The 27,164-nt window shown below is 40.9% G+C and overlaps 1 protein-coding gene across 1 annotated transcript in view; it reads right to left on the reverse strand.

Moving 5' to 3' along the window:
* LOC128529752 (membrane-associated guanylate kinase, WW and PDZ domain-containing protein 2) overlaps positions 1 to 27,164 on the reverse strand; it is an 84,807-nt gene that overhangs the window by 12,844 nt on the left and 44,799 nt on the right. The window contains exons 5-13 of the mRNA XM_053503251.1: positions 26,813 to 26,986; positions 20,450 to 20,633; positions 20,195 to 20,265; positions 18,049 to 18,216; positions 15,923 to 16,436; positions 15,204 to 15,741; positions 14,800 to 14,863; positions 14,270 to 14,650; positions 400 to 600 (exon numbers count right to left, since the gene is read on the reverse strand). Coding sequence (XP_053359226.1) covers positions 400 to 600; positions 14,270 to 14,650; positions 14,800 to 14,863; positions 15,204 to 15,741; positions 15,923 to 16,436; positions 18,049 to 18,216; positions 20,195 to 20,265; positions 20,450 to 20,633; positions 26,813 to 26,986 — 2,295 coding nt within the window. The remainder of the gene's footprint in view (positions 1 to 399; positions 601 to 14,269; positions 14,651 to 14,799; positions 14,864 to 15,203; positions 15,742 to 15,922; positions 16,437 to 18,048; positions 18,217 to 20,194; positions 20,266 to 20,449; positions 20,634 to 26,812; positions 26,987 to 27,164) is intronic.

The raw sequence follows: 27,164 nt of genomic DNA on the forward strand, positions 1-27,164 counted from the left end.
AATGTCTGAAGTGAAACAAACACCATATGTATGACATCCTCTCAGTCTCTCACAATATCCCTAACTTATACTCCCTAAAAAAAAGATTTTTAAAATTCTTATTCTTGTATAATTTCTATTGATTTTTAAAATTTTATTTTTAATTAAGTTGTTCTCTCTATTGCAATTTAATTTATCATAGAGAAATGTTTCATTTTAGGTCACAGACAGTCGTATAAGCATTTCACTGCACATCATACCGTGTAGGGCTGGGTCTTGTATGTGACAAATAAAATTTTAATTTGAATTGATTTGAAATATGGTTTAGTATCAAGAAATGGAGGAAAATAGATCATTATGCTAAGCAAAACAAATCTACAAAATGTCAAAAAGCTATTTAAAGAAGCAAATGCGACTCACGGGCGCTGGAGCGAGGGACTACGGTCAGACGCAATGTGTTGCCCGCTCTGCGCAGAATCTGTGCCAGCTCTCTGTGGGGCACATTGACCACACTCCGTCCCTCTACGGACTCCAACCGATCCCCGGGCCGAATCAGACCACTTCGCGCTGCAGGACTGCCCCGACGTACTGTCACAAACCGGTGGGGCAGCAGAGATGCCGCTGGAAAGACAACGTGAATTTTATGAAAAATCAATGCCTTAACCGTTATCACTGGCTATACTGGCCGCAGTTTCACATACTGGAACTTAGAGGCTTAATATCTTCAAGAGTACTAAATGACTATCCACCTATACACACACACACATTTTATTATCAGAATAGTAAATGTATAAAAAAACAAAGAAACAACCCTTATCTTAAAAAGAGCTGTAGGACAATTACAGGTACACAGAGAACAATAAGCAACGAACTGCACTAAGGTCATCACTTACCTTATGGGAATCACCAGGGGCCTCGCAATACGATATTATCACGATACCCCAGTGCTGAATCACATTGTGATTCTATAAGTATCATGATTTAAAAAAATATCCCAATTCTTTAAGCTTTTGTTACAATTCTTTTTTTTGTGGAGGTTCCCTAATTTTCTCCCTAATTTAGTCGTGTCCAATTCCTCCCCGCCACTAGGGGGCTCTCACATTACGGCTACTACTACCACTCAGCCGGAAGACTATCATGTGTTTTCTCCGAACCACGTGACGCCAGCCGACCGCATCTTTTCCTAACTATTCGCTCACGCACTGTTGGGGGCGGAGTAACACACTCGGAGGACAGCGCTATCAGCTCCTTCCGCGTGCCTGAGCTCACAGACGCCCCTGATTGGCTGTAGAGCTGTGATTAATGTGGGAGTACGAAGTACCTCTCATCCCTCCCCCCTGAGAGAGCTCGGCCAATCAGCTCTCTCTAGAACTCCGGCTGTGAGAGGATACAGCATCACCCGGGAATCGAACCAGTGATCTCCGGATGATAGGGCGAGCACTTTACCACTGCACCACTCGGAGGCAAGCTTTTGTTACAACCCTAAACAAGACGCATTGCCACCTGCCAGTGTGTGAATAGTTTAGAGCACACCACCTGTAGGATTAGAAGGGAATGCCAACATTTCAACATTGTGGCAATTCATATGTGAATGCTAGACAGGTGGGATTTCTGATCTCCTGAGCTTTTAATGTATAATTGGCTCAAAAGTTTACTTTTTGCAAGTAACAAAAAATCCTCCAGGACTTATTGCTGTTTAGGGGGGAAACAATTTGTTGATGAAAGAGGTCAAAGGACAATGATGAGACAGGTTAAAGCTGACAGGAAGTCTACGGTAATTTAAATAACCACTCTGTACAACTCTAGTGAACAGAGAAGCATCTCCGTAAGTCAAGAACATGATTCTAAGTCATGTCTTCCATGGCTTTCTTGCTTTTCCCCTTTCTGTTTTCTGCCTTTTCTAATTTCTTTACTCAGTTCCTCTCTTATTTTAGTCTTACCTGCACTTCTTTCTGCACTGTATCTCCGTCACATCTCTTTCACCTTGCTCTGTTTTGCGCTCACTTCCTTTTCGCTATCAGTATGCAGGGTGTCTCTGTGAGGCTGAGAACCGAACGTTACATAAGCCTTCGAACGCGGTAAACTGCGTGTGCGGACCAGACGCTTCTCGTCGGAAACGCAGAGCTGACATTTAAACTCACGTGCCGTCCTACACGTCCTACAGCTGCTTTAGACAAATGACATGGTTTGGCTGAAGAGCAGTTGTGCATAAAAATTCATCAGCCTATAATAAACAAAAGTACACATTCAACTGGATATTTTACTGTATATTATCAAACATATCATATTCACAGAGATGCTTTGATCTGTTCTAAACATCATGTTTGCTACATTAGCCTTGGTTAATTTAGGACATTAGGGATAAGAAGGATCAGAAAAGCCAAGTTTCTTTTAAGATGAACTGCTGCTGCTTTTGTCTCTTTTTAATATACAGTATATACATAGCTGTGAAAAAGTATTTGCCCCTTTTTGCATATTTGTCACACTTAAATTTTATGTTTATTCAGACAAAAATAAACATAAAACAATACTTAAAAATAAACATTAGAGTTAATACAAGATGCATTCTTTAAATCATGAAATTAAAAGGTTGTCCTGCCCGCTCCTATGTGATAAAGTAATAATTGGTTGTGACATTCTTGGTGGCAACAACTGCAATGAAGCATTTGCGATAACTGGCAATGAGTCTTTCATATCGCTGTGGAGGAATTGTGGCTCACTCTTCTTTGCAAAATTGCTTTAATTCTGCCACAGTGGAGGATTTTTGAGCATGAACGGCCTGTTTAAGGTCAAGCCATAGCATTTTAAATACAGAATTAGTTTTGGCCACTCCAAAACCTTATTTTTTTTGTTGAGCCATTTAGAGGTAGTTTTCAGAGATGGGGGAAAAACCAATTCAGTTATCAAATCTCCCCAACTTTTCAGTCTTTAAAGGTATTTGAAACAGTAAAACGTCACCGGTTCTTTATAATCTTACAGATAAACTATTTACACGTTTTTATCCCGTGTGGTAGGACTAAATTATTTGTTTAGAAATAGTAATTATAACAGAGAAAGGAGATCCGCACTGCTCAATTGTTAAACTATTTACATTTTAATTTGCTGTTAGTTTGTATTGTTTAAATGCTTCCCTTGGTTTTTAAGTGAGAAAACTAATGTTATAAGAACCAGGCTACACTTAATTACTCATTGAACTTTTTTAAAGGTTCTAAGTTATACCAAAATGGAATATCGAATTAACATATTTATAAAATCGTGATACTTTTAGAATCTAATCAGCCCCTAGTTAACGTGATAATATTTTATCGGGTGGTGACTGGTGATTCCCATCCCTAGTGGACTTGCTGGTGTGTTGCGAATTATTGCCCTGCTGCATAACCCAAAGGAACTTATGGTGGACATTCACTTGGAGGATTTTCTGGTAGAGCACAGAATTCATGATTCCATTAAGTATGACTAGTCGTCCAGGTCCTGAAGCTGCAGAGCAGGCCCAGACCATTATACTACCACCACCATGTTTGACGGTTTGTATGATGTTCTTTTTATGAAATGTTGTGTTAGTTTTACGTAAGTAAGCACACCGTCCAAAAAGTAAAACTTTTGTCTCATAGGTCTTTTTTTCTTATTGTTGAATCATGAACACTGAATCTAACTCAGGCAAGCGAGGCCTGCAGTTCTCTAGATGTTGTTCAGGGTTCTTTAATGAGCTCCTGGGTGGATCGTCGTTGTGGTAGGCCGGCCACTCCTGGGAAGGTTCTCCACTGTTCCAAGGTTTTTCCATTCATAATAGCTATAATAGCTCTCACTATGATATGCTGAAGTGCCAAAGCCTTAGCCTTAGAAATGGCTTTGTAAATCTTTCCAGACCGACATGTCAATTACTTTGTTTCTCATTTCTGCTTGAGATCCTGTTGCTTTTTGATCTTTAAGAATGTTTCAATTTGTCAAACAGGTTCTATTTAGGTGATTTCTTGATTCAACAGGTCTGGCAGTAATCAGGCCTGAAAAGTGAAATTTAACTCAAGACATCTTTTTTCCCTTAATAAATAAAATCATTCTTTAAAAACTGCTTTTTGTATTTACTTTGATTATATTAAAAAACTGTCTGATGATCTCAATTTTTTTTTATTGTGACAAATATGCCAAAAAAAAGAGAAAGAAACAGGAAGCGTCATTTTATTTTTACTTAAACTAGGCTATTTTAAGCTGTAGTACTGCGGCAGAATGATTCCTCACTCTGAGATCCCTGATCCAATCCTGACGTTGATCCTCCTCATCCTGCTGCCACCTGAACTACAGTATGATCAGAATAAAGTATTATAGTATTATAACTAAAGGTTAACGCTTGAATGATTTTTAAATGTACAGAGTGTCTTTGTCACTTATATAGGTAATTACTTTACAAATATCCATGCACAGGTGTTTCATTAGGAACTTTTTCCTCATTATACGTACATCTCCTCTCTCTCACACACACATCCACGTGGACACTTACTCGGCTGTGACACACTGGGGTGTGAAGAGTGCATGGTAAGCTGTAAAATAATGCTGAGCCATGAGAAAATCACAGGACCCGAATACCTAATGTGCTGGCTGCGTTAGCACCTGATTGATGGTGAACTGAGAACCATAGCCCCCCCCCCCAAAACAAAAAAAAACATGAGCAGAAAATACGATTATGGGAGAGAAAAGGAGAGGTGGGAAAGTGTGTGTGTGTGTGTGTGTGTGTGTGTGTGTGTGTGTGTGTGTGCGGTTGTCCAGTGTGGATTTTTACTGCAGTGGCTTTACTAGCACCAGTGTTACACAACGATTGGCAGTAAAACCAAACACCACCACTGGACTAGATTTCCCACAGGAGGTTCAATAAAATCATTTCTAAAAGCTCTGTCTGCATAATTCAGCCCTGGTATTTAATTTGCCTGGACTGACACTTCATAGCCTAGATGTATATGTACACGTGACTTGGCGGTCGTCCTATTAGTCATTCATATTACCTGCTTTGACTTTATGTCGCATGCTTTTCCTGACACAGCCCCCCCCCACCCCCACCCCATTCTATCTATAGGTTTATAAGAAATATACTAGTGCTAATACACTATTAATAAAAATAACCAATCTTCACCAATATTATGTAAGGAGTAACACCTGACACAGCATGCAGTCATAGGAAAATAATCCATACTTGATTCGCGCGATATGACATACAGTATACCCTACTGAAGTTGATTACTGTACTGAAACCACAAAGTTAGGTGCAATGTTTTGGATCATCCCTGAAACTACTGTAGTTTTTTGCAGCTTGAAACTAAAGATAAACTCCATACATGTTGAATAACCAAATATTTCCTTACAGAAAACTTTTCTTTGTAAAACAGCAACACTATCAAAACGATAAAAATAGCAGGGTCAAATTATTGGCTTGAAACAAGCTTAGAAAAACAACTAAGGACATTGCTGAAATGACTGGAATTGAGCCATTAACTATGAGCCATTGATTTCGTGGATAAACTGTGGGCAGAACAAAATCACAAATGGAGATGATTTGATTTCTTAGTGAAGTTGCATCATGAAATAAACAGTGGAAATCACAGCTAAGGGCACACAATTTGTAGAGAACTCCCAGGATTGGGACTAAACAGCTGTGTATCCATAAGAAAACCACTTGATAGTGGGGCATGTGGAAAAAGGTCATGTTGAATCTGAACTGATTCCATACCAAAGCAATGTGCGCATCAAGCGACGCACTCATCATGCATAGCGGCCACTGTACACTGTACTCTGGAGGAAGAGTTATGATGTGGGGTTGCTTCGGTTGGTTGGGTCTAGGATCAGCAACGTTACTGTATGTGCCGATAAAATAAAGTCAGCTGACGACCTAAGTGTACTGAATAACCAGGTTAGCACATCTACGCACTTGTTTCTTCCCTTATGGCACAGGAATATTCCAGGAATCAAATTGTTAAGGAATGGTTTTGAGAGCGTGAGGAATCATTATCACATACACCGCAAAGCTAAAGGACTTCAAACGAAATCTTACAGCATGCAACTTTCTTGACCCGGCACTCACTCAATCATCATCTAGACTACTTAATCCTGTATACAGGGGGCCTGGAGCCTATCACATGAGACTTTGGGCACAAAAAGGATTCCAGAGTACCTGGAAGAACTTGCAAACTTGAGGCGGGAATCGAACCCAGACCCTTGGGGGCAAGACAACAACACTAACCACTACACCACCATACCGCGTTTTAACCAGGTAGTGACTGCTTAGTAATAGGTACAGATTATGTGGCATGTCCAAGCCCCTATGAGTAAGTAATTACTAGACAAACGATAATATATTAGACCGCTCGCATTAATATAAACATGAGACTGGGATTACAGCTGGCACTACTATCTTTAGATTTAAGAATTCAATAGCGCTGTGGTATTGAGGTGTTTACGCACGTGTCATTATGTTACAGGCTGTACAAGTACAAATCTCCCACACACACTGTCCTCTGGTCTCTCTCAAGACCTAGCACATACTGACCCATAAACAGAGCTCATGCTTTTTAAAGCCCTTAGCAAAAGCACAGACTAAAGCTGTCCTGTACCATTACTGTGAGAATGCCTGTCATGCCAACACACATTCAGATACAGACTCACGTTTCAAAGGAAAAACTCAATTCTTCCAAAGAAAATAAGGCTTCAACAATAATATATTTAATAAAATGTTGTTTAAAATGTATATTATATACATGGTAAAGTGAATACACATGGCAGCAGATGTTTGTGTGTGTGTCTGTGTGTGTGTGTGTGTGTGTGTGTGTGTGTGTGTGCATAATGCTTATATTGATTAACCTACAGTAAAGCGCAGTCAGAAGGATGACAAAGTAAAAATGCAGTGTGGCTTCTGTTGAGATAAATAGGAGGGAATCCCCATGACAGGCCCTGGGGAGAACTGTGTGCGTCTCTGTGTGTATGTAGTACATCCAAGCAGATAATTACATTAAAGCAAATCTATGACACAGTTAGGTGCACTATGTATAAACCCATGCGGCAAGAAATATTTTAAGCTATTGATAAAATTACAAGCACCGCTGCGCTCCTATAACACATCGAAACACTTCATTAACGATAAAAGGAAAACAAGATCACCTAGCTAAATCATAAAATCATCAATGCAGCACGACTCGGAGACAGTCCATGAGGAGCATGTTGCTCTCCCTAAAGAAGTCTAGCAGGAAATTGAGAGAAGAGATAATTACGTTTGGAGTCCTTCACATTTTTCAGAGCCGACTGCAGTCTCTCCAACATTGCTCAGCGTGCGTGTATGTGTGTGTGTGTGTGTGTGTGCGTGCGTGTGTGCCTGTACGTGTAGGTAAGGAGGCAGGGTCCTGATCCCAGACTCTCGGTCACAGTCCTATTAAATCCCAGAGAATAAATGTGGCACATGTGCAAGCAAAGAAATAAAAAAAAAAAAAAAAACAAAACAAAACCCCCTCTGTAGCTCTGGAGGGAGCTGTTTAAGGTAGTGCACTCATTTTTAACTTCAGCATCTATGAGCAAGTATGAAAGGCAAGGAGAAGGAGGGAGTAGCGAGAGTGAGGTGGAGAGAAAGAGTGATGGGGAGGAGCGAATGAGCGAGAAAGAGAGGAAAGAGACCACTGCAGAGTGGTGGCGGGGGGGGGGGGGGGGGGCGGGGGGGGTTGTAATAGAGACAAAAAACATGAAGAGATGGAGAGAGAAGGGCAAAGGAAAGCGGGACAGTGAGAGACAGGACGGTGTGACGCAACGACGCAGGAAGCGGTTCAGGCCAAAAGGATGAGAGATAATGTAGCAGTCCTACTGTAATTTGCTTCCTTGATGCAGAGTGATAACGCTAATCTGTGTTAGGGAGGTATGACCTGTGTGTGCATGGTTAAGATTAAAAGACGCACACAAACATACAAATAGTGCTCTATTACAGACATAATAGCAACTTGAATGAGCATTTAAGCTAACTGGTTCTACATCAGATCCCGCACGCACCGGTGCACTGACACTCGTGGAACTCAATCAGAACAAACAGGAAATACTTCAAATTATAGTAAAGGACAGGAATACTACTACACACTAATAATAATTAGGCTGCATTCACATTACCAGCCTGAACTTACTCAAATCGCATTTTTTACTCTAATGTAATATCAGTCTGGTTTTTTTAGGGTTGTCTGAAAATCTTATGTTTTGAGTCACTCTCCTGCGTGGTCCTAGATTGGTTATACAGTACGAGGGTGAGTTAACAAAAAAAGGATGCCCCACTTGTGATTTGCACAAAAAAGAGCAGTGTGCAATGATTCAGGTTTTTTTTTTGTGGTCTGAGGGTGTACCTGGTCCTGAAACAACTCACGAAAGAGCAAAAACAGAAGGTGAGAAAATGTATTCTTCACGAAAATCATTACTGATGACGAGACATGGATTCATCACTACGAGTCTGAGAGAGATCCTCAATCATCAACCAAGAAGAAGTTCAAAAGTCAACCATCAGATGGAAAACTGATGCTTACAGTTTTCTGTGATTCTCAAAGGCCAGGATTAGAACATTATCAGAAAAAGAGCTTTTTATAGTGAGATGCTTATTAGAGCACGAAGGTCTAAACTCAGAGGACTGATAGCCAAGTGTGTTGTGATCTTGCATGGTGATGATCCTGCACGTCCGCACACTTCTGCCCACACTGTCGACACTCTGGAAGAAGTTTAATGCATACTCCCTATAGTCCTGATCTCGCTCTATTGGACTTTCACCTGTTTGGTTTCCTGAAAGCAGCCCTAAGAGGACGGAAGATTTAGTTCTGATGAAGAAGTGGAGACAGCGGTGCATTCATGGCTCGCAGCTCTGCCTAAAACATTTCATGAAGGGAAATACAAAAGCTTGTTGTCTGAGGGCCAGTGTATTTAAAAGCAAGGAAATAATGCAGATAATTTTTGACTCAGACCCAAGGCAGGAATCAAACCCTCGACCCTGGAGGGGCGAGTGACAGTATGCCACAGTGCTAACAATAATAGTACCATATGCACCCTTTAATTTACTGTGACCTTCCTTTCCCCTCACACACCATTCTGTGCAAAGTCATAAGACCTGTTGTGAAGATCTCAAAAACCGATTAAGTTCTGAAATTGTCAAACCTACCCTTATAACAGTCAAGGGATCTTCTTGCTAAAATATCTGAAGAAACAACATGAACAGAAATTCAAGAACATGAAAAATAGTGTAGTAGGGGTGGTACGATAGCATAGTGGTTAGCACTGATGCCTCGGACCTTCTGGGTCCAGGTTTGATTCCCGCCTTGGGTCTGTGTGTGAGGAGAATGGATAGTGCTGAGTGGGTTTCCTCTGGGTACTTCAGTTTCTTCCCACAGTTCCCACCTAACTAGCATTTCCAAATTGCCCAGGTTTTGTGTGTGCCCTGCGATTGATGTGTACACTCCTCATGCCCCAAGTCTCTTTGAGGGCCAGTGTATTTGCTGTGATAGGCTTCTGGCCCCCCACGACCCCGTATAATTAGGATAAATCGGTATAGATGACGAGTGAGTGGGTCTAAAGCTATTTTAAAGGCTTTGGAACTCCAGTTATCCATTATCTACAAATAGAGAAAACCTGTGAAAGGGGTGAATCTTCCCATAAGGGGCCGGCCTACCCAAATTACTCCAAAAGCACAAAGATGACTCATCGAGGAGCTCCTAAAAGATCACAGGACAACACTGCAGGCCTCACTTTCCTCAGATAAAGTCAGTGTTCATGATTCAACAATAAGAAAGAGACAGAGATCCATGGGAGAGTTCCAAGGCAAAAGCCCCACTGCTGACCAAAAAGACCAAAACCATGTCTCCTGTTTGCCAAAAGACACCATGATCATCACTCTAACTTTTCCCAAGGCGAATATTCTGTGGACTGATGAGACAAAAGTAGAACTTTTTGGATGGTGTGCATCCCGTTACATCTGGCATAAAACTAACACAATAAAAATAATAAGGAACATCATACCAACAGTCAAACATGGTACAGTAGTAGCAGTGTGATGGTCTGAGTCTGTTTTGTAGCTTTAGGACCTGGACAACTTGCTGTGATTGATGAAACCATGAATTCTTTGCTTTACCATTAAATCCTGATGGAGAATATCGGCTCATCAGTCTGTGACCTCAAGCTCAAGCACACTTGGGTTATGCGGCAGGACAATGAAGACATTAGCAAGTCCAACTCTGAATTGTTTAAAAAAAGAATAAAGGTTTTTGGAATGGCCTAGCATGGGACTCTAGTGAACCATTAACCAAAGTCTGGACTTTTGGCATGACCTTAAACAGGCCGCTCATGCTCTAAAACCCTCCAAAGTGGCTGAATTAAAACAATTCTGCAAAGAAGAGTGGGCCAAAATTCCTCCACAATGATGTGAAAGACTTATTGCCAGTTGTTGCAAACACTTGGTTGCAGGTGTTGCCACCTTTAAATCATTATTTAAAGAAGAAACTGCATTTTGTATTAATTTGTAATATTAATTTGGGTTATCTTGGTGTAATATTACTTTAGTTTGAGGATATAAATCATTTAAGTCTGACAAATATGCAAAATTAGTTTTTCATGGCACTATAAGTGTTTTTATTATATATGGAATGTTTCTAAAGCACTCCAATTTCAGTGTATTTTCTGTGGTTTCCTATTTAAGTAAACTGTCTGTGCAACTTGTATTCAGGCCTGGTCTTACTCTTTGCTTAGTATGATCCCACAATGTTGGAACTGAAAACATCTGGCTCTTTTCTTGTGCTTATTTTTAGACACTGTTCATTATTATCCTTGCATTCACACTGGCAATATCACTCAACTCAATCTACCATGTTCTAATGACCTTCCAATGAGGCTAAATTATTAATTTGCACGCACTTACTGTAGCTCTAGGCTAGACCTCGCTAATGTCGATTCTAATCTGCTTCCACCCACGTTGGTGCTAATTTGGCGAACACAGCCTTTCACTTCACATCTGTCTAGACATGTGTGCGGCTCACAGATCAGGTAATATATATATACTGTATATATAGGGCTTAGTCTCTGGGGTAGCTGCAGAGTGTATAATGACGTTAGTGTCAGATGTGCAGTGGTGCAGGAAAAGCAGTCAATACCTTAGCCACACACTCATATTTTCATCTGTCATGTTGCTCCACCTTGGATAATCGCTCTGTTGATTCATCGATCAAACGCTGTCTTATATTTCGTACTCTGGCATTTATCACTCTCTGCTCAGTGTGCTTTATCTTACTCTTTCCTCTCTCTCTCAATGTTTCCCTGCAGATGCTGTTTTTCTGTCGCATTCCTGCGTGTCTCTTTTTTCCATGGCAGTGTTTTAACTGGTGATACAAACATTGACGCATTCCAGTGCATCCTAAAGCATATTGCATCTGCATTTGTTTATCCAAATGTAGACGATAATTATAAAATATTACTTACGTATGCTTAAATATATGCAGCTGCATTTTCTGTATATTTACAAATGACCATGAAGGGGGTCTGCTTAAACAGACCTGGCTTTTTGTCCTGATACTGGAGACTGATCATTCATATTTAAACTTAACATCCAAACAAATACAGCTTCCTCAGCAGGTTCGAGTCCTAAAATCATGGATAAATGTTTCCAATGCAGCAGCACTAACAAAAGGGTTAGCTGATCAACTTTGTTTTTTTGTTTTTTTCCCATTTAAAGAACCACCGCCCACAGAACCATGAGGAGATATTCAGTGAATTCGACTGTAAAAAAAAAAAAAAACTTTAAGAATCAATGACTCTTTCTTTATTCTCAAAATAAGAACTTCTTGTTCTTGCTCTTGCCTGATTCTTGAAAATCGACGGATAACTTGTCTCCAACTTACAGAAGAGACATTTTCGTCCGTCTAATCATTCACAAACACATTTAGGCATTAGACAGACACCCTTATCCAGAGCGACCTACATCTTTATACATCTAAGGGCTTTGCTTAAAGGCCCAAAAAAAATAACTTGGTGGTCGTGGGATTTGAACCTGCAACCTTCTAAACTATAGTCCAACGCCTAAACCACTGAGCTATCCCTTAACACCATTTGCATGTTACAAAATCTCGACTAAGAGTTATTGCTACATCTCCCATTAAAGGAGTTCCTGGGAGGCCAGCGTGAAGCAGGCAGTCCAAACATGGCTCCGGCTGAGGAAACTTTCTATCCTGATGCTATCCAAGCACTAGTGAAGTGTCGGGATGATTGCAGGGAATGTTCTGTTATTCTGCACAATTAGTTTGACTTGAGCACACTTGCCACTTGGCTTCTTCAGCTTCTGAATAGCTAAAACGGCTTTACGGTTATGGTTATATCATCGTCTGTTGGTTTGGCCTGCTTAGATATGTATTTTTGTTCTCTTTGTTCTCACATTGTTTTTGTGACAATGTACGTGTGGACGAGGCCTCGTCCTGACTAGAAAAAAAATCAGCTTAAACTTAACCTGGTTATAAATTCTTGGCATGTTAGTTGTCCACCCAGCACTTTTGAAATGCTTCGCTCATGGAAAGCTAACAAGAAATATCACAGGGGCCCAAAAAATTTATACACAATTCAACATCTACGCCCATTTTTAAAACTCGAAATTGAATTATGGCAGCAATATGTAGTATTATGTTTGCTCTAAAGTCGCCCCATCGTTGATGCTGTCATGTGACCGTCAGAAGTGAGGTGTATATTTTTCATGTCGAAGTGTGTAGATATTTTTTTGGGGGCCCCTTCGGAACTACAGTAGCTGAAGTACCCGTTGTTGATGGGAAAAGAGCTTTAATGTAGTAAGTTCAGGTTGAAGGCCACGTACATGTCCGCCTGTCTTTCTGTACAGCAGAACTCTATGCCTAACATATTAACACAAATAAATGAAATATTGTATGGTTGAGTATCTTACACCTTGTTTACGTTAAGTTGTACTTCTGTCATCGTCTGCTAAACACACTGCCAGTTCGGAAATCAGAAAGTGAATCACAGGTGAGAAATTGGAAAAGTTGATCAGATAAAGATTAATCACTTGTACCACTTCAGCGCTGTTATTTCAGCTGTGAAAATATGAACGAATCCCAGAAAAAATATTTAGTTTATATTTTCTAATTAATATCTATTGGTGTAGGTGTTTACATTGAGCAAGTAGCTTATTAGTAGTTTACTTTAAAGAAGATTAATAAATCCGCCACATAATTGTTCATAACATTACTCAACATTTTAACTTCAGGCAGATATCGAAGTCCTGAAAAAGTTCCATAAAATTCTGACCAGCGGTCGATTTACAGTGAGCCGCACCCACAGTTTGATGCATGCGCGGTAAGCTGTTCAAACTTGCAGTTTATAATCTGGCGCAAAACTGCTCATAACTTCACCTCTACTTAAAATTTGGATTTCATTTATGATGCAGGTTTAAAAACCTTGGGCAAAAACTGTGGGACTGACAAAGTTTTATTCGATTCTGACAGACAGACCTATAGACTAATTTGGAGGAGACTGGTTTCGTGTCCTCCAATGTATGAAACTTAAAGGTATCACAGAAAGAGCGATGTACAGTTCATACAAAACATGTTTCTTTCATTTATATAGACTTAAGAAACACAAATCCATATCAGACCAGCAGGTGGCAGTGGTTTCACAAAGATGCTCAGACTTTAGATCGAACCTTTTTAGTGTTGAAAGAGTGTTGCTCTTGGATATTTATGTCTTTCATAGAGCTTTCAATATTTAATTCTTTTTCTAATAAAGCTCCAATTATCTGTCCATCTACCTATTTATAGACACACACACATAAACATAGGGCCAACGGTGACCACTGCATTCATTAGATAGATAGATAGATAGATAGATAGATAGATAGATAGATAGATATGTATTATTTATAAACCCATTGTGTCATGTAACAATTTCGTGTCTGTGTTGTGTGTGTGTATGAGTACACATTCCATTAAGGCTTGATTCATTTTGCATCCAGACTTCGGCTGAGATTCGTAGTCACTGACATTCTCACTGCTTGCTATTTAATTGGCAATTATCCAAGCAGCACGCATCTTTTTTCCAGTTTTCTAACTATGAATAATATTTGCTTGTTTACTTGTTTGTGTGTTTTTTCTCTAGCTCTCGCTCTCCACAGGCCTACTCTGTCGAAATCACCTGAGTGTTTAAGGCATGAGGGTTTGGGACATTTTGATATTGTGGGCCCTCGCTGTATATAATGTATGGCGAGAACATAGCGAGTGATGCATTAATACATTTGTGTTATGTAGGCGCTCACCTCTGCCGTTCTCCATGTCCTGTGATGCGATCACAAATCCGAATCCCTCCCCTGGCCTCCTCTTCAGCTCCACCTCGAATCCCTGTGGCACAGGTGGCCGGCTCTTCTCTTCGGTCTTCAATCTGGGATTAAGTGTAGTCCCGCCCTCCTCACTGCTCATCCAATCACGAGGCTCCAGTGTGAGTGTGACAGGTACAGCGTCCAAGAAGCTGGTGCTCTGGACCAGTGAAGAGCGCACCAAGGATTGAGGGGGCGGAGTAAGGGACTTCCGCAGCAGCGGTGGCGTATGAGTAAGAGGGATCTGAGAGGCAGAGGCAGGGCGTGGCAGGATGGGGCTGTGTTGACGCCTAGGCTTTGGAGAGACGGAAGAATATACAGCACCTACGCAGAGGATAGAAAAAGTGTATCAAACATAATGCGGGATATATTTTGTGAAAAAATAAAAATGTGTGACTAGTTAAAAATTTTTTTAGTCGGCAAATTTAAAAGCTATTTTATTAAAGATCTGCTTTGTACAGTAGATCACTTGCCTCTCCTCTGGACTAGCAGAATGACTTCTCCGCTTTTGGTGTGCTCTTCCAAAATACGATGAACCTGGAACAACAGTCAGTGTTTTTATAATGTTTTGAAATTTAATAATTTTTGGGGGGATTTTCCCCGATTTTCCCCCTAATTTAGTCGTATCCAATTCCCACACATCACTAAAGGGTTCCCACATTAAGGTCGCTAGTTTGGGAGTCAGGGAGGGCAAAGACTATCACATTTTTCCACTTGAATCCTTGCGTGAGCTCACCAACACCTACGATTGGCTGTAAAGACGTGAGAGAGCTCGACCAATCAGCTCCCTCTAGGCCTCCGGCTGCAGGAGGCTACAGCATCACCCGGGGATCGGGCGAGTACCTTAAAACTGCCCCATTCCCACTCATCTCTTTACCTGAATGAAGTTGAGGTTCTGCACATCAGCTCCATTGATCTTCATGATGGCGTCTCCGGGTTGGAGGCTGTTACACTGCTGCCAGTCCCACACTCTCTTCACTACTGCCGTCCTGCCTCCATGTTCACCTGCCATCAAGCTGAATCCCAGACTCCCATCTTGTTTGCACTTTGCCAGGGCGATGGGTACCAGCTCCCTGTCCCCGCCGTTGCTCATACGCCCTGGTGATAGGACGGTGCTGCTCGGATTGCTGCTGTTGGCGCTGTTGAAAGTGAAGTACGGACCATCAGAGTGTACGCTGGTGGGAGGGGTAAGTAGAGGGCGTGGGCCATTTTGAAAGTGTGAGTATCTTCGTACTCCACCAGGGGAGGAGGAGGCAGAGGCATGGCCAGATTCTGTTTGGGGGAGGGGCAAACGGGAAAGAGGTGGGCTTGGGGCGTAGGAGGAAAGGTCACTCTCTGAGGACTTGGTAGAGTAAAATCGCGAAGGTGATGGTGGGTAGGGCGAGTTGTTGTTGTGGTTTCGGATAAAGGATGCTCTGAAAGGGAAGACAAGTGGATTGAAGATAAAAAATACTTTGGCCATACCTAGGTACACATGGTCTATAACATCTATAGCATGTTAAATCTCCTGCTAATGTGCAGAGAAATCTATTGGTAATTGGACACTATTACCATTATTTATGCTTGTTTTGTAAAAGCCTAAGAGATAAGTGTTACCTATGTGATCCTATAGCTGAAACCACTTCACTGTCACTCTGGCTGGCCAGAGTTGTACTCTGCAGCTGCCTGATCCTTCGTTGAGAATGTTGTGGCCGCAGAATGTCGCTCTCTCCCTCACTGGAGTGTCGGGAAGAAGATGGTGCTCTCGGAGGTGGTGAATAATGTGAAGAATTTCCATTGGCATCCAGGCTAAACCTGGACGCACGTCTTTCGTAGGCTCTAGGATAACCCGCCTCCGCACTGTACATAAGCCCAGAGTTATTAAGGACTGCCGGGGATTGTGGGAGCAGGGCCTGGGCTTTCGGCTGGGTGATGGTTGGAAGAGGTGACCGGTGGGAGGCAGTCTCACGAGACAGTCGAGGGCTGCCATCAGGGTCATAGAGCAGAGGGTAGCCTCTACGGACCACCATGTCCACGCTTTGGCCCACAGGAACAATCTTCAGCATTTCCACCACTTCTTTATAAGAGGTGCCCAGTACACAGGTGTCGTTGATGTACATCAGGATATCCCCTATGGAAAGAGAGACGGATAAATAGAGCGTTTAAAGTAAACTTGAAAAGGATTAAGTATAATCTCGTAAATGATAACAGAAAATGCCGACCTCCACAGTTTACTGTATGACTTTGTGAACTTGTGAGATAAATTGCAGCTACATTCCATTTTGCTGATTTCTTGGAAAACAGAATTAGACCTGTGTCTAAATCATTCTTTTATTTTATTATTTTAACTGTATTAAAAATGCTCAAAAAAATAAATAAAAGTTTTTCGAAGGTAAAAACTGTAAAATCTATCAATTTTAGTGACATAAAACAGCTGCCTGACACACTAATGCGAACACTTTTCACTTTTTTTTGTGTTGTTTTTTCCCCCTATAATTTTGGGGACTTTTTGTCTACTCCCCGGGACTTTTTTTGACACTTTTAACCTGAGTAAATTCAAAATGATGATTAATTTCTTAATGGAAAAAAGCTGTCCAGATTACATGAACACAGTGGAACTTATGCAGCCAATTAATCGGCGTTCTCGGTTAAAAGGTATGAATCCAACACCAAGAATGTTGTTGAGTTGGCTCAGGCTGGTGAGATGAAGCAAGAGAGCACCGAGGTGTTTAGAGTTGGCCTGACAGGGCATCTGCAGCCAGAACTGCACTCCAACGAAACACAGACTGTTCAGAGTGCCGCTGACATAGCGGTTTTTTTGGCCAGTCCAATGAAAGTGTAAAGCCAGCATGGTGCCGATATTTGAGAACTGAATGCCGATAGACCTGAGCTTCTGTGCAAGACTGACAGCACAGCTTTACTCCCTGCTTAGAGTTTAGCCTGTTGATCTCCACATCCACTGAAGCACTATTTTCTACTCAGTGCCCTACGGAGATCCCTTTTCTCCACAGCCCAACACCCTGAGGTCGACAAGGCGGCCTCCCATATCACGTTTTAATCATGCCCTGCATAGTTCCATGCTATGCCTGAAGCATACCCTGTCCTGTGCCCTGCTATGCCAGATCCAGCCAATGCTCTGCCTGAATCATACCATGTTCTGCTTGAATCATGCCCGGCTCTACCTGAATCATTCCCTGTTTCATTTCCAGCTTTGCCCAAAGCCCTAGCCCAGTTCAGCCTTTACTGGAGGCTGCCCTCCAAGCCACAAGCTCATGTCAAGTAGAAACTTTACATAAGGTTCCTGCACATCTCTGATTACTAGTTCCCAGCCACATGTCACTGATCCACCACCTACACCAAGGTCCTGTCTGCCTTCTTTGTTAAGTTCCAGTGTGCTAAGCATTGACCTGGTGCCCATGGCAAATGGCAAAGAACTCAATGTTCGTCTGGCACCCAGACTACTGTCAATCACAGCCCCCTTGCCAAGCTCCGGCCCAACACACATGCCAAGCTAGTGCTCTTCTAAGAAATCACGTTGCCCAGCCCTGATCCAACATCCATACCAAGCTCACTACCAGCTCCGGTGCCAAACTCCCACCCGGCCTCATATCCATTTTCAGTCCATTGTTATTCTTCTCTGTTTATTACTTACAAGTCTGAGATTTCTTAAATATATTAAAAAAAAAAAATTTTTACGTTGACACACATAACCACTATGTCAGATCTGAGAATTTTTTGCTTACCAGTGTTAAGAGTTGATGGCCCTCCCGGTATGATGCTGTATATCTGTAAGAACTCCCGAGGCCGGCTGCCACCAGTAATGTTAAAACCAAAGCCCTGGGGTCCTTTACACACCCGAGTGTGGATAGAATATCCTCTCAACTCACTCGGCTGATCTGTGAACTCACCCACTAAGAAAGAAACAGAAAGACAGAGAAACAGAGAGACAATAACTTTTATATGCTACAAAGAGACAATGTTAGAATAATTAAAGGCAATAATAATTAATGCTGGGACAAAACTATTCTGTGTAATAGGAAAACACAACAAGTAGGTATATTACACAGTGCTGAAACCTACTCTACAATAATCCCAGGTAAGCTAACGGTAGATTTGGGCCTCGTTTAAATTATCCAGTGTTAATGCTTAGAATATATTGAGCATATGCAGTATCCATTGTTATAACCTTATTTAACAAATATAAAACATAAAATTAATGTATCTCATGTTTTAGCAATTACGTCGACAAAATTAATCTGCATCCTAGCCAATGATGTAAAAAGTGGACATGCTCTCTCATCCAGCACCGTCTTCCATTCACTTTTGGATCCACATAAGAGCTGTTTAATGAAATCGATACGTTGTGGGATAGCCTGCTCACTCTCCTGGGCAATTATACCAGAAAATGTTTTAGGTATTCGATCAGCTGTGTCAAGTAGAAGATTCAGCACCAATTCATTAAGGCAACCTCAACATCAGTGATGCAGTGTATTTACTGCTGATCATCAGAACCCTGAGATGACAGGCTATCAGTGTTCTCTCTGCCAGGATGTGTTTATTATTCACGTTCAGGGAGTGAGAAGCAGCAACCGAAAATGCAACGACGCTTGTCTCTGTATATGACGCAGCTTCTCTCCGATTCACTGTGCTGTTGCACTGTAGCTAATAACCTCGTGTCTCCTGTCAATTTGTCTCCTATCCGAGTTTGATAGAGTGCTAGGACTTCTGCCCAATGCAGCAAATGTTAACCCTGACCTTCTCCTTCCTAGTGAGCTCTATACCGCCTGCTGACCATTTTACCCCGAGAAAGAATAACTAATAGTCAGCAGTGTCTATGCACTGGATGCTTCATGCAGTTGTACTGATATTTTACATTACAGAATTTATTTTAAATGTAGCTATTTAATATGTTTTTTTTTTTCTTTATACAAATAAGCTTCTTCACTATTCAAATCAAAATGGGTTCCTATTTATAATGTCAGCTCTATACCATACCTGGTATACCATTTTTGGTTGAGTTCGGGAGTGCTCGCTGACATTAAAATACACTCATTTTAGTGGTCATGGCGGGGCCACGTTTCAGGGGGAAAATTATATTTGGAAGAAAGGGTTCCATCTGCCGCCTTTAGAACAATAAAACGATTAATCATTCATAGACAGTGTTGGGGGACGTTATTTTTTAAAGTAACTGATACTGTCAAAAAAAAGTAATCAGTTACATTACAGCATTACTTTCTGATAAAAGTAACTAAAAAAAAGTTATTTTCCATTGCAGAAAATGAAAACTCTTTTGTGATTCCTCACGTTTTAGTCAAGACCTTTATAATTATTCTACCATCATCACTCGGCCATAATCTGTTAACTACTGTACTAATACCCCTATCTCACCTATGCGGTTTCGCGTGGCAGCCGTAAGTACGGTTCATCATGATTCACCGCGAGTTTTGACGCTGTGATTACGTTCGCATCTTTCCGCGCGTTGGAACGTGGGGCGCTCACTCATGGCGGCTCAAGGTGCCTAACACCGCTTTTCCCCGCGAGTCAAACCGCATAGGTGAGATAGGGGTATAACGGCAAGACTAACAGTAGGGGGCGGGTTATCAGGGCCGGGGGTTGTAGGACGATTTTCACATACACACACACTAACGGAATCACTGCTGTCTGGCTCACGGATTACATAAATTGTCTGAATAACGGATTACATTTTTAAAAACGTTACTAAGCAACTGTGTACTTAAATGGCGGACCTACCGCGTTAGATTACTTGTTACATCAAAAAAGTAATCCAGGTACTTTGTAACGTGTTACACCCAACACTGTTTATAGAGACACTCTATTTCCTATTTTATTTTTAGATAGAGGAGAATAGAATAGGGAGCTCATGCTTACACTCAGTCATGAAAACTGACTCTCGGCTCAAAGCGCGTCGGCCTTGCCAGTAGGCTGGTTTTGGCTGATGACTGTAAAACAACAAGGCGACACAAGATGTCAGTGTTGGTATTGAAAATAGACAAGGCATCACAATCATATTCACTGTAGACTGTTTTTGCATGCTACAGAAATGTCATAATATAAGGAAATCACCAATTACTAAATCCAACATTAGTTTATTACGTTACAGAAATGTTTGAACACAGGCCATACTCTGCGTAGTATGGTTCCCCTGAGTCACTGTAGGTCATTTCCCAGGTTTCAAGCCCAGCCCTCTCTTGTCCTCTTCTGTGCCTGCTCCCGTTCTCGAAGGCACTGCCGTCCCCTCCGCTGGAGTCGCGAGACTGGCTGGGGGATGATGTTGGGGCGGGGACGCTGCTGGCACCTCCCGAGCCACCTAAAACATCAACAACAGATGGGAAGAGAGAGGAATCTAAAACTAAAAGCAGCATATGTTTAGGATAACATAAAAATCTTTTATTTTAGGGGTGACAGTTCTAGTCTTAAGAGTCTGTCTGGGGTATTGCATCTGCGAAGACAATATGATTTATTAGCTGTGTTGGTGAGAAATTTTACCAATTACACAGTTAACCGATGCAGGTATGATATTAAGAATGATGAATTATAGAGAATGAAGTCTTTACATATAAAATATACATCACAGCACAGCACAGATTAAAATTTGGAAGCTGAGATCAGAGCACAGGGTCAGCCATGATGCATCCTGGAGCACATACAGTAGGGTTAAGAAGCATTGCTCAAAGGCCCAACCGTGACACCTTGGCAGTGCTAGGGCTTGAACCCCCAAGCTTCTGATCACTAACCCAGAACATTAAACTTTGAGCTGGCGTTGCGCTAAAAACATACGAGGAGATTGCTGTGTCTGAGCTTCGACCTGGGTGATCCTGGATGAGGATAAACTATAAACTACAGACAGCTCTGAAGTGTATAATTAGATAAGTATATGATACAAGCTACTAATCTACTAAATAGGTGTATATGTCAATGCCCTCATACAAAGTCTAAAAAAAAAAAAACAATTCTTTGTTGATATGTACATCTGAACCAGGTCAGCATCTCACCTGCTACACTTGGACTGAGGGGAAAGTGTATCCAATCCATATAAGCAGATCACTGTGAAAGCCAGCACTGTTGATTGGCTGCCATAGACTTGTTTGATCAATGGCTTTGTAAGGGCTGTGCCACCTCCCACGAGACAACTGGGCCAATGCGAAAAAAAATAAAAAAGTGCATAGCACGACAAAACTACAGTGAACTCGTGAAAGAGTCGAATGGACAATTTTAGGAGGCCATAGACTGAAGCGATATCCAATTACAACGTAGCAAAAAGGCAAATTCGCTAGGGATGTACAGTATTAAAACAATTACAAAGGCATATTACAGTAGTTACCACCCATAAAAAGTCATGGTCTTTCAGTAAACAGCTCCAATAATCCCTTGAATCATACAAAAATAATTCTGTGCATCAAAGGGAAAGTTACCTAAATCGGCATTGTAAAAATGTTTTCTCCCAGAATCGCAATTGACTGCGAGTCCCATATCAGTCAGGATCAATTGACAGATGTGAAGGTCCTGCCCTTTAACAGTGCTGCCATGTGGAATACCTGGCATGTCTATGGATTATGTCTTCCTTTCTACGCCTTGAGCTGAAGTTACGGTATGACTAGAATGTAGACCTGATATAAAAATATGGATAAACTCCTAAATATTACATTACATTTCCAGAAACTGTTCCAACGAACTAACTGTTACCTTACTTGTAAACTCATCTTGGAACAGGTTGGCTCCCTGGCCTTTGATAAATACAATTAGACAATCAGAGTTACTATAGCTTTGGCCCTTTAGACCAGAAAGTTGTAGATGTGGATTTTTTTGACAATTTCATCAGTGAGACAACACAGTGGTGCAATAGCCATGGCCTCACACCACCAGAATCAATGATCCTACACTAGCCTCAGGTCTGTGTGCGTGGAGTTCTCCCTGTGGCTGGTGGGTTTCCCCTGGGTACTCCAGTTTCCTAAAGACAAGCAGAGCAGGCTAACTAGCATTTTCAAATGACCCATACTGTGTGAGGGAATGTGAGTGTGTGTACATGCTTGTGCTCTGTGATGGACTGGCAGGGTGTAACCCGCCGCCCTGATTTACCAGTGATAGGCTCCAGGCCTCTCATTACCCTATACAGGATACGTGGTATAAAGAACGAGTATTCATTTCTGTAATTTGTATTTTTGTTACTTCATTGTTCTTGGTTTGATGCCCATCTAATGAGTATGTGGCTAGGGAATTAGCTACTTAAGTGTGTCTTTAAACAAAAAAACAGAACTACTAAGAAGTGTCATATTATTTATTGTTTCATGTAGTGGGTCCGATATACAATAGGTTATAGTGCCTAGGAGTCTTTTTTAGACACAACAATAAGGATTTGAAACTGAAAGTAGTTTTAAGTTCTTACAGCACTACGTGTGGGGAATAAGCCATGGACATGGTAGACAGTCCGGTAAAGTTTCTCTTTATGACTCCAATTGTTGTACAATCTAGTGCGCTATGTACAGTAGGGTGTACAATCCCTTGTTCCACAAAGTAAGTAGTGCCATTGTTCTAGGCTTAGAGTGGGACTGGAGATTCAGCCTTGGGTCAGACGCTAGCTTGCTTTTTAGCTTACATTAGCAGTAAATGAAGCAGTGAGGTGAGTCATGAACCCTCTAGGACATTGGCAGAAGCTCACACTCACGTTAACTTACAGTAATGAAAGATTGAAACTAGTGCTGCACGATTAATCAAATCACAATCGCAATCGCGATGTCAGCCTATGCGATTATATTACAGCAAACGTTGCGATTATATTAAATAAACAAATGCGTTTGTGGACGTAACAAGACATTCATTCTAAAAGCTGCATGGCCATTTCTTCTGTCAAAAATAAAAATAACCAGTCAGTCTCGTGTAGCGCGCGTGCTGGTGGTCACGTGACTTTCCGCAGCGCAGTGTGAAGACGGGAGAAAATGGATACAGAAGAGACCGACGCTGAACTTGTGCCCAGAAAAAAAGGCAACCTCTTTTATTTAGCGATATTTTGGTTTCAGGATATCCGACACTGAGCAGAAAGAGGTACTGTGCAAAATTGGCAAAACTAAAGTCACGACAAATTTATATCAGCACCTGAAGCAACACAGAAAAGTATGATAAATGCATGGCGGTAAAAGCCAAGAGTAGTAAAGAGACCGAACAAAGCTAAACCCAGTGTGAGCAGAACAAAACAACACATTATTACAGATGTGTTTGTAAGTCTCAGTAAGTGACATGGCGAGGTTCAACTTGACATAACTGCAGTAAAATTCTTTTTAACCCCTACGGACCTTTGGTCAAGCAGGACGACTGAGACATATATTAGCCTACAAACCTCGTATTTCCCTGACGATCACACCGGAGAGAACATACTGTAGCCGTGAGTTTGAGAGAGGCACTGGCTGCATGGGACCTCTGTAAGGATGGTTTGGTCGCTGTCACAACAGACAACGACACGAACATCGCCAAAGCGGTGGCAATAAATAGAAATACAGTGTCGAAATCTGTCACAAAGACCACTAGAAATGTCTCATTTAAATTATTTTCATGATTATTAGCATGACTCTAAAATTAATGTTTAAAGGACATTTTTCTTTTCTTTAATCTTTCCTTCATTATTAAATTAAGTATGGTGAGTGATTTGATAAGAATACCAATAAAGTATATGTTACATCCTCCTTAAATGTCCCTGTTTTAACAAAATGTAAAAATATATTTAAAAAATGGGTATTTGTTTTATTTATCTGTACTGTTGACTTTTTAATTTTATTTTAAAGTTAATTTTATGTAATGTAAAGATGTTACTGTTATTTCATTTTGTACAATTTTGTTTTAATTTAAGTTTAACTTGTTGCTATATTGCACTGTATAAAATATCTTAGTTGAGAAATTCAAATTTCAGCATTATTAGTAATGTGGGTGCATTTTCCTTGATAACAAGCAAGTTAAGTCATACCACTTGTTTATCGTATCCCAATCGTAAATTACAATTTTGACCTTAATAATTGCAATGTGACAATTTTCCCAAATCGTGCAGCCCTAATTGAAACACACCATGTATGTTTCAAAGGCATTGCAGAATGGCTCAGAAGCATGTTCTTTGATGTGTTTTTTTGCTAAAAGTGCTTCCGTGACTGGTGTGGTATGTAAGTTTAGACAGGCAGGTCCTCTTCCCTCTTTCCGCGAATAAATATTGCAGTAGTATGCAGTACCTAACCATACAGGCCTACTTTCACCCATCACAATATCGCATTTCACATGGGGCTTATGAGTCACATTTACTGAATACTGAATATACAGTATATTGATTTTGCCCTATAAAGGTCCTTTGCTCTTAATCTTTAAGGTTAAAATCATTTGTATTTCCCACCAGTGAAGTGTAAATTATCTATTCAGCCATAAAATGTAGCATTATTACCTAAGGCAAAATGTGAAAAACCATGCAGTGTCGCCAGTAATATAGCCGAGCGAAATCAAATTTATTCCAGGTTCATTAATTTAACCCATACGCATCCCCAGCTGGGATCTGAACAGCTGCAAGCTGCCCCTTCAATTCTGAGATAATTAGCAAGCTCCCAGTACAGACATAACCCACTCTACAAATACACACACACAAAATATTATGTTTTGCTCAGGTACATAAAGTGCACTGAAAGGTAAAATTTAGGAACACTCATGGTTCTGTTCTCAAACAGAGTAGTTCTGGTGAACAGAACTACTGTAGAATACACACATGTACAGTACTACCACAGTTAAAGTATGTCAAAGTGGCCCGTTTGTTGGATGTGTGGGTCCACAAAATCTGTTAATTAAGGTACAGTAGATGTCAGTAGTGAATTAAAAATAATAGTTTTAACTTTAATTAAATATAAGAGAAAGTCATGCAGAATGTTTTTTTTATCTACAACACAGAGAAATTTACAGATGTTTGTGACTACAACTTGTGAAGCGACGCATCTTCTGAGTGGCTAAGTGTATTAGAAAACAGATTGCCAAAATCTTGCTATAGACTCCACGTTCTCAGGCAACATATTCATAACCTTTTCACGTAATTAAATGTCAGGTGGGGAGCGTTTAGAGACATTAGCTCCCTTTGGCTCAACACTTGCTGCATAATATATCCCACCCTTTGACAGTTGCCACTATAATGAGATATTATTACCTTAATGTCATTATTATTACCTAAACCAGTAGTCAGTGGTTTCAGTGTTATTGATAAAAGTCATCTGACGAATAACTACTTATTAACCAGTACAGTACTTGCTTTCTAGTATATAAAGGAAGGCAATACTATCAGGGTATCTAACTTTGGTTTGATCAAAATGTTCAATGTCTATGACACCAAAAAACTGCTAATAGAACCAAAGTCAAGTTCTTCCACACCAAACTCGTTCATCCATGTCTTTATGGACCTTGCTGTGGCATTGTTTTTTATGAGTTGGGCTTGGCCACTTACTTTCAGTGAAAGGAACTCTTAATGCTTCAGCATACCAAGACGTTTTAGACAATTTCATGCTCCACAATTTCTTGGGGACAGTTTGGGGATGGCCCCTTCCTGTTCCAACATGACATTGATGAGCCGGTTTGGTGTAAAAGAACTTGACTGGCCTGCACAGAATCCTGACCCTAACCTGATAAAACACCTTTGGGATGAATTAGAGTGGAGACAGTGAGCCAGGCCATCTCGTCCAATGTAAGTCTGACAGCACAAATGCGCCTTTGGAAGAACGGTCAAAAAATTCCATAAACACTCCCTAACCTTATGGAAAGCCTTTTCAGAAGAGTTGAAGCTGTTATAGCTGTAAAAGGTGAACCAACATTATATTAAACTCTATGGATTAAAATTTGGATGTTATGAAAATTCATATACAGTGAAACCTTGGATTAAAAGCACAATTCGTTCCGGAAGTAGGCTTGTATTTCGTAACACTCGTAAACCAAATCAAAATTTTCTATAAGGAATAAGGGGAAACTCAAATTTTTTTGAACACTCGCAATCCGTGTTACTGGCAATCCGAGGTTTCACTGTACATGTGAAGGCAGTTGGGCAAATACTGTTTGGCAAAATAGTGCATATTAGATAAGTAGTAATAAAATTTATTGGTATTCATTCATTTATTTATTCATTTTCTATACCAATTATCGTGTACAAGGTTGCGGGAGGACTGAATCCCATAACCTGGAGACTTTGGGCACTAGACAGGGAACCGGAGTACCTGGAGGAAACCCACCAAGCACGTGAGAACATGCAAACTCCATGCAGACAGACCCAAGGCAGGAATTCAAATCCTTGACCCTGGAGGTGCAAAGCCATAGTGCTAACCCCTAATTTATATGAATTCATAGGAAAATGGGCAAAAAAAAACAGGCAATCACTTCTACTATTAAAAGTCAGAGAGATATTAATAGTAGGACAGGGATCCATACAGTTTATTATTACGCAGTTATCACATATATATCCCACGTTGTCCTCCGTCCTTCCTTCCCTACCTGATAGCCCAGAGTCTCCCTCACTGTTGTACCCTTCCTCTACTGCTTTCTCCAAGTTACTGAGGGATTTGCTGCGAGTGCGGAAGTTCCTTAGAAGCTTGCGGTGCTCCTGGTAGGTGATGGGGGGGCTGTCAGGACCGATGTGGATTGGTCGAGGGGTTCCGTAGTAGTTCCCTAAGGAAGAACAAAGGAAAAGAAAATGTGTATATCGTTTATTTACCTCTGAAATACAGTTCCAGCCAATAACAACACGCACTGATATAAATATTATGTACTGCACAACAAATACGAACATGGATAACAGTCATACATTTAATTGATATCTTAAAGTTCTCAAGCTCTTATATCATAT

Source organism: Clarias gariepinus, chromosome 9 (assembly GCF_024256425.1).
Source record: "Clarias gariepinus isolate MV-2021 ecotype Netherlands chromosome 9, CGAR_prim_01v2, whole genome shotgun sequence".
NCBI classification, from domain to species: domain Eukaryota; kingdom Metazoa; phylum Chordata; class Actinopteri; order Siluriformes; family Clariidae; genus Clarias; species Clarias gariepinus.